The sequence below is a fragment of the Gobio gobio genome (genome assembly GCF_949357685.1).
Source record: "Gobio gobio genome assembly, chromosome: 2".
NCBI lineage: Eukaryota > Metazoa > Chordata > Actinopteri > Cypriniformes > Gobionidae > Gobio > Gobio gobio.
The window spans coordinates 64,058,099-64,067,068 of NC_137098.1; the positions used below are offsets into that span (position 1 = coordinate 64,058,099).

General features: G+C 36.1%; 1 protein-coding gene across 1 annotated transcript in view; it reads right to left on the reverse strand.

Moving 5' to 3' along the window:
* Nucleotides 1–5,780, reverse strand: part of vax2 (ventral anterior homeobox 2) — a 24,844-nt gene extending 19,064 nt beyond the window's left edge. The window contains exons 1-2 of the mRNA XM_079837229.1: nucleotides 5,065–5,780; nucleotides 1,795–1,982 (exon numbers count right to left, since the gene is read on the reverse strand). Coding sequence (XP_079693355.1) covers nucleotides 1,795–1,982; nucleotides 5,065–5,311 — 435 coding nt within the window. The 5' untranslated portion in view covers nucleotides 5,312–5,780. The remainder of the gene's footprint in view (nucleotides 1–1,794; nucleotides 1,983–5,064) is intronic.
* Nucleotides 5,781–8,970: the final 3,190 nt, after the last annotated feature.

The window sequence follows — 8,970 nt, forward strand, 5'->3', positions numbered from 1 at the left end:
ATATGAATCTGGAATAGGGTTTTTATTCATTCGTTTCAATGCATTTATTTCTAATTGGCCAGTGTTTTGTTTGGTTTAGATTAAAACATTATAGCAAAGTGTAAGAGGCGAGGTTTGAAACCATGACTGCAAACATCATATGGCAATGCGGTGAAACCATTGTTAGAATTAAATTATTGCCAGTTTATTATACATCGAATCATATTTTTTCGTTCTAAAACCCATGGTCTGTGCGGATAATATACTGAAATTGCTTTGAAATTACTACATCATACTATTTATTTAAAAATAGAATACAACATTAACCCGAAATTGCTTGTCTTTTGAAAACTGAGCTTTGAAACCACCATGAATGTCCGAGCGCGTGCACACGGTTTTGAGGGATTTTTTGAGGTGATTTATGGGTATATATACAGGATATGCTCTGTTTTGATAGAGTTGTGTTAGGTGGATCCGTGAGTATTAACTTAATCGTTTAATCGTATAAATCGATCACTTTAATTAGGCCTATACCATCAGACTAAAATCAAACTCTGAAATATATGCAACTTTATAAATTCCGACAACTTAAAACAAACAAAAAAACGAGATAAGAAAATAGTTCAATCTGAAGTGACGCAGTTCGTAATGCATGAATGATGACTGGACAACCGGGGCCCCATTTTTTTTTCTGTTTTTTCACGTCTGGATAAAGAAAAGCTCCGCCCACTAACGCCCACTGTGCGAATACTAATTATGAGTATTGTGCTCATAACAATGGAGGCTGACATGCAGCATTTGCAGACAGGAGATTGTTAACTCTCGCGCACGATTTGACGTCTGTACACTCGTTAGATTTTTGCCAGTTTGCTACACCATCTGTAATCTGTAGCAATTACTTTGACAAAACGAAATATTTACTTATTTGTGTTTATTTGTTTAGGCCTATTTATCTATTTATTCGTTGGTATCCATTCATTCATTTTCTCTATTTACTTAAATTCCGTTTATTATTAATATTCATATCCCAATTTATAAAATTATTACAAACCGTACTTTGTGTTTTACGATTTTTCCTGTATTTTCTTTTTTCTTTCTTTCATTTTAACACTTTATTTGTCTCCAAGGGACAATTAACGAGGCCACCCAAGCCTATACATAAAAGCATCATACATTAAATAAATATATATAGTATATAGGCCTATTGCATTTCCTTTTGTACATTGCATTTTGACGTTGTCATTAAGGATATTAATGTGTGGTCACGTAAAAGTTTCAGTAGTTTTATAAGACAGTGAATGCAAAGATAAAAAAACAAAACAAAAAACAATATGCATATTAAGAGAATTTTTTTTTAAATAATAGACGAACAAAAGAAATGTTGAGGTATTTTGCGGACTCTAAAAAATATGTTAATACTTATTTTTCAATAGAATGGTGTATTTTATACATTCACCATTAATTTAGGCTAATATAAACGCTATATTGTTACAATAAAAAAAACATGGAAATTTGATAAAAACAAAGGCCTACATGAAGAGGAATTCTGCAGAATTAACAGAGACACAATCAAAATGGAAATTGAACTGTTGTCAATATTAATCAATACAATATCGCCTACAAAATATACACATAGGCATATAGCCTAAAAATAACTAGGCCTATTATTAATAATAATAATAATAAATAAGTAGGCTACATCAACCATGCAAAAAAATATTTGATACAAAAACATATGTATTGCGTTAAAAAGCAGCACCTAATTCAGAAGCGAAGCACACTAGCATGTCTTAAAGGCATCGATCCGTGTCGTACCTGAGTTTCTGACAGATTGAGCTGCCTCGCGAGCTCTGTGCGCTCGCGCCCGACCACGTACTGACAGCGCTGGAACTCGAGCTCCAGCCGGTAGAGCTGCTCCGCCGTGAAGGAGGTGCGCGTGCGCTTCGGCCGGTCCAGGTCCAGGCCTTTCGGCAGGACGATCTCCCGAATAGTGCCCTTGGCGTCTGTTTGGGACACATACACACGATTTACTTTCGGTGTTGAAATAGACCACTTTCTCCTCGATTATTGGGAGTGAGAGAATCCCTTATTGAATAGGAAAAATATACTGTGAACAACTAGATAAATGAAATGAGTGCGTGTGCATGTTTAGATATTTTTGTGCATGACAGGACATTAAACAGACTCCGAACTTAGTTGAAAACTCATTTAATCATGGTTAGTGCCAGCCAAATTATTGCGAATTGTTTTTGATTGTAGTTTAATCTAGATTTGATTTTGTTTTACCAACATGCAATTCCCAGTACACCACTCATGCTTTTCCAAAGGACTTGCCAAAGAGAAGTCCAGTCAATATCTCGATGATTTTGCCCTTCTGCTGAGGTTATAGTTTGAAATGGCACCATGTTACATTTGTGCACTTTTACGTCGGCCTATCAAATAATGAGGAAGAAAAAAAAAACATTCATCCTTGCAGACCAAAGCAGTTTAACAAGAAAACACTTATTAGTTGGAAATCATTTGAAGATTATATTTACCAATATCAATTCAGTAATGCAACATTTTATTGACATTACGACTGACATGCGACATTAGAAATGATCAGATGATGTCAGATAATAATGTATTAAGGGAAGTGCAGTCTGTGCTAAATATGGCAATATGTGCAATAATGTGTTCCGCCAAAAGCATTATGCCTTGGATAATGCATATCGGGAAGCTATAACCAAGTTAAAATGCAACATTGATTTATCATCATGTTTTTCATCTACACAATTCATTTCCATATCACTTTCAAATTAAATATCCAAGTTGTTTTGAGTTTTTGTGCATGAGATAAGCTGCCGTGTACAACCGATTAAATCGAGGAATATTAATTCCTCGATTTAACCGGTATAATAATTGAATTATATATACACAGAACTTTCCATAGTACGTTCTTATTCCATATTTTCTTTAATGAAACCACATACATATATTTGAGAGATATTAAACATATTTTTTAAATAATTGTAAACTGGCATTGATTTGAAGAAATTGACCTATTTTGACACCATTAGACCTTAGAAAACAAAAGGAAAACAGGACCAAGGCTTTCACCTCAAACTGCAATATTTTGGGATAAAGACGCTTTAGGGGTTGTAACAAATCATGTCAGGTTGGGAGTACCAGAAATGGATTTAATTAGCTCGGTTTTCCAAAATTATGTGATGAAGTAGGCCTATTCATATTTAGCCTGACTTTCTATAGCTCCGCCTATCTGGATGTCTGCCTGGCAACCAAGAGGATCACACTTGGATGAACTGTAATATCACAATAAGATTAATGGTATTTGTTGATATGAGCAGTGAGATGCTAATGGTGAAACCTTCTGTAATTGCGTTTTCCTCTCGGTTTAAAATCAGCGCGAGCCCGTCGGCCATGATGATGACACAGACTTGCTGACCTTTCAGTGACCCTGGTTCTCACTAGGACTCCAGCGCATTCAATCGTCAGCTTTAAAAACAAATAGTGACACCAGGGATTGTGGGTTTACAGAGACACTATTGCAGTGCTCCGACAGTTTGTGTGTGCATTGCATTTCATAAAAAACATAGTGGAAGATTATGTCCATCTGAATGTAAAGTCTTGGTATTTAAAAGCACTTAATTATTTCATTTCCCTAATGTATGCATTAGAATATAATCTAATTATAAATAAAAAAAAATGGCTAAACTGAAAACATAAATGCACTGAATAATAATCACACGCATAAAATAAAGTAAAAATGAATAAAATAAAATAAAAATGTAATAGTCGTTACAGCTACATGATGCAAACAATTCAGATGATGCTGAAATATTTAGTGCACTGATATCTATTATTCAAGCATTATTATAGCCGTTTTTAATTTCACATTTTGACAACATCACACGCTGCTCGTCTTTTTGTTTTTAAAACTGAAATGGGAACATGAAAAAACGTGAATTGTAAGAGTATTTCTGGTTAAGTGATAGCCTTTAAATGAACGATCACGAGGTGTGAGCCATTAAACATATACTCCTTAAATAATGACCTTTGTTTTGTTTTGTTTTTTACACGCATTTCTTACTTTTTGCTCTAACGGTTATCCCCCCCCCCCCCCAATTTTATAATGTGTTTAGAAAGACTTTATCTGTGTAAATAAAATGCACTCTTCCAAATAGTCTAAATATATGTGGATTGCGTTAATAAATACCATTTAAAGTGGGCCACATATTTAGATATTTTGTGTGAATTTGGAAGAGGCGAAGCTAATGTCTGCATTTTTCTGTTTTTTTTTTTTTTGTTGCTGTCGTTGTTTTAACTCTACACTCATGTTTGATGGCTTTGACCAGTATATGACGTGAAATACATAATCTCTTTCATAAACTTCAAGCAACTTTAAAAACATTTATATATGCAGCCTATTTTATATTTAGCCTATATATTTTTTTCTTCTTCAAATAATCTACATAAACTCCGTCTTAAATATTTGTTCAATTTCAGATATTGATGTAGGCTATTGTTTTATGTAATGGCCATCCTTTTAATATTTTGTTGTGGGGTTTATTTTGTGCATAATTTTTTTGCGTCATCAATTGGAAATTGTAAACTAATCTCAGATATTTTTGGTGTACATTTAATACTAATAATCACAATCACTCTTAAAAATAAAGGTTCTTTATTGCCATTGATGGCTCAATGAAAATCCTTTAATATGAATGGAATCAAAAAAAGATTCTTAATATTAGAAAAAGGTTAATTCGATTTTTATAATGTCCTTCACACACACAAAAAAAATATTGTTCACTGAAAGTTCTTTGAGGAACCAAAAATGGTTATTTTATGGGATCTCTGCAAAACCCCATTTGGAACATTTATCTTTTAACGGTGTACGGGAATAAACTACAAAACCGAGAAATAGTTTTCTGTAAAATGAGCGGATTTTGTTTGAGACATTAGTATTGTTTTTAAGTAAACAACGCCTATTTGAAGCCCAACAGGAAATGATTCGCTATTATTGAGAGTGAGTAGGTAGGCAAGTATTTAGTCCCACAGATTTACGGTAAATATTCGCTCCCTCACCTCTGACTAGAATCCTTCGACAGTAGTCCGGATCGACTCCTAAAAGTTTATCGTGTCCATCCTCGCTAGATGAAGTCGGTGTGGATGCCGATGTTCCCGGTGTGTCGGTAGAACTTTGCACAGGTGACCGGTTCCCCACTTCCGCCCGGCTTTTGGAGTCTCTGCCGCGGTCACGGCACAACGAATTGGATCCACAGTGGTTTCGGTCCTCGGCGATTCCATCGCCCATAGTGGCTTGATCAAACATCTAATAATTAAACTGTTTTGTGTCCACTTAGTTTTATTGGGCTATTGTCGGGTTAAATAAATAGTCTGCGTAAATTCTTTCCTGACACAAATGAGGAGATTATTCCCAAAACAACATCAAATTAGAATCCAGCCACAGACTCCAGCGACGGAACCGAGTTTCTGCCCAAATGTTTTCGCATGTTCCGGCATCGGGCGTCCATGCAGGAGGAGATCACGTATAAAGAAGGGAAGGAAGGTTGAGGTGGAGGGGGCCCTGTGGGCAAGTGGAAGGACCCTCCTCAGCTATAGGATCGCGCTCAACCCAAAATACATTCTGCATATATGCGCTGGGTTTCAAGGTCTATGACCGAGGCACTGGGAGGCGCTTCACTGCTTAACCACGTATAAGTAATTCCACACAACAAACATGGATCCGAGCAGCGCAAACTTTCCCATTGACTTATATAGTCAATTTACTCGTTGACTACAATGGGTGTTTTTTTCTTCTCGTATTTGCTCTGGGCTCGACAGAAGCTCTGGAGAAAGAGCCAGCGGATTTCAGGATTTCTTCGGAATGAGGGGGGTGCTCATTTTTTTACGTGGGACCAAGTCAGGAATAGCTATCCAATAATAAAAGACAAAATGCAAATAGCTAAATAAATGGGACTAATATTGGAATATTCTCAACACGATTTGTTGGCTACAGCCGTCACGTTAACGTATAATTTCAGAGTAGCGTAGATATGTGTATTGTGTTTTTTTTTTACGTTGACTGACAGCAGCGACGTCACTTCCGGACTAATCCATCAATTGATTGGTAAACAGAGACGAGTAAGAGCACGAGGTGGTTTACACGCCCGTTAGCGTTCAGCGAAATGTGAATGAAACTATCCTTGTTGTCTTAAGACTTTGTCGGTAAGTAGGCATATAAATTAGACAGATGTCGTATTTTTTAAATTCACAATTGCCTTGAAATAACTAATTTGCGCTTGGTGAATAACGGACAAGGCAAATAGGTGTTCGGATGCGTCACGCGATTTTAAAATAAGCGCTTAAACTAAAAACAAAACACGGTTATTTTTGTTTTTAAGTTTTTTTGTAACCAAATCAAGGGCAGAAACACGCCGAGGGAGGTAATATTTATATATCTATCAGAGATAGGCTTGAATAAACCGTTAAGAGAACTTAAACTCTTTAAAACCGAAAAAAATAGATAAAAAGAAGATTAACATATACTTTGTTTCGCTTTTCCTTTATTTTATATTGACATGCACAGCTAACTTCATCACAACGTTTGAGCGCGGGAGAATGTGCATCCAAAAGTGTTATAATTGAGAGAAGGGCTCGGTTTGTACTAGAAAAGGAGAATATAGAAGAACCGTTTGGTCCCAAATGAACCTTTCACTGAACATTCTTAAAAGAACCATTTTTTTCTTGGGAGGAACATAAAGAACCTTTTGTATAATGGAAAGATTCAATTAAAGTTAAAGGTTCTTTATGGAGCAATGCCAATAAAGACCCTTTATTTTAAGAGTGCAAGATGGAATACATATTAGGCTATGCCACGCGTTATTGTGCAAGTATGAAAGAGAGGTTTATTTGTGTTTACCTCACGGTGCACGCACAGCAGGTGTTCATCTCATCATTGAACCGTTGTGATAATGCATAAAAAAACAACAAAATTAGAATCTTTTATCTGAGTGCGCAATCCCATTACGGAGGCCGCAATGACATAATTGCAGTTTTGCCACTTTCAGCAGTGTTTATCATTCAGTGCCGAAATGGCTCATTATTGAATTCAGCTGCTCAGCACAGATTAAACCGTGAACGTGTTGAATGGAGCTGTCACTCACTTCCTCAAACCTACAGTACAGTCAAGAGAGGTTTAATTGCCTCCACTGCTCTCTGGCCCCACAGTCTCACACACTGGCCCTTTCCTCCACCACACTATGTTGCAAAACAGCAAATGTACCATAAACATAGCCACATACACAAACAGACCGTCCCCTTGTTTTACCTGACTAAACCAAGAACATGCTCAAAAAAGGACACACACACACCCACTTACGTACGTGTGTTTTCATGTTTTATGGGGTCTATTTTCCATAGACATAATGATTATAGCCTTTATTACATTTCTATAGACATAATAATAATTATTATTATTATACTGCACAAACTGTACCTATTCTCTTCCCCTACACTAAACCTACATATAACAGAACACTTTCTGCATTTATATATAAAAAAAACAACAACACATCATTTAGTATGATTTATAAGCTGTTTTTCTCATGGGGACCAAAAATTGTGCCGCCAGGGATTTTGGATATTGCCATCTTTGTGGAGACATGATTACACACACACACACACACACACACACACACACACACGCACACGCACACGCACACGCACACGCACACGCACACGCACACACGCACACGCACACACGCACGCTAGATAGAATCAGATAGCATATAACAATATTAAAAATGGATTTAAACTGTCATGAAGACCTGACCATTTTGTGAATTCTCTATCACTAAAATTCCAATATCATATTTTGTAATATTGACAAAACCATACAAGCATAGGCCTAGGCAGGGGTGTAGCACAAAATCCTGGGCCCTATGCATAGGCAGTCCTGATGGGCCCCCATGTTCCATGTTAAAATATATTCCAGACTTTTCAAAGGGCCCTCTCCCTATACGGGGCCCTGGGAAGTCAGGTCCACTTTTCCCCCCACTATCACGCCCATGGGCCTAGGCCTACACTAAGTTTTTTTCCACAGATTTTAAGTCGTTCTTAAGGGTATTGATATTGCTAAAAAAAATAGTCTTTTTAGCCAATCTGTTTGTTTATTTATAGTCAAGGTTTTAAGGTATGAATGCAGAAATGTGACTTTTAAAATAAACACACCAAAAGTGTGACAACTAGCCCCGGTTTCTTCGTTCTGCAGATTCTAATAAAAAAAAGTTATATGCTGCATATTTAGTATGTTTGGTCAGGTAAATCATATTTAATGTGACTATGATAACGTTAATTTATACCGCAACTAAGCAATGTCTCTTAGTTCTTCATTCTAATACACTAGGAAAAATGCACTAAACGTAGATATTATTAAACTGTCAGCATTTTGTTAATTTACATTTTTTCGCAGTTTATAAGAAAATGATAGAACCAAAACGAAGACTACAATTCAAGAAAATATGATCTTCCAAAACGTTTGAATGCAACAACAAATGCAATAGAAAATGTTTCATGTCAATTTCAATCTCCATTAAAACACGGAAGCTGGAATAAACTTGAAACAATTTGAGGTTCCTTGTGAAATACGAACAGACTCAGTATGAAAAACAGAAATAAATGTAGCCTATTTTATCGAAATAAAACGCCATAGTAGGCTAATACAGTCATTTACAAAACAATTTGTACTGTAAATAAGATCGATGCGAAATTTTACAAAATTACACAGATGAGGGTTTTCGGTGCGTCAGGGAAGCTTCTTATTTTCGCAAACACATTAAAGTTGAGTTTATTTTGGGCTTTAATGTCCAACAATAGTTATTTTATTAAATTGACCCTTCAGTGTTTTGTAAGTCACATGTTTCGCATGCAGCAAATTACAACGTGTGCCAGTCATGGATGGGAAATTGTGTGATTGTGTAGGCTATCGTC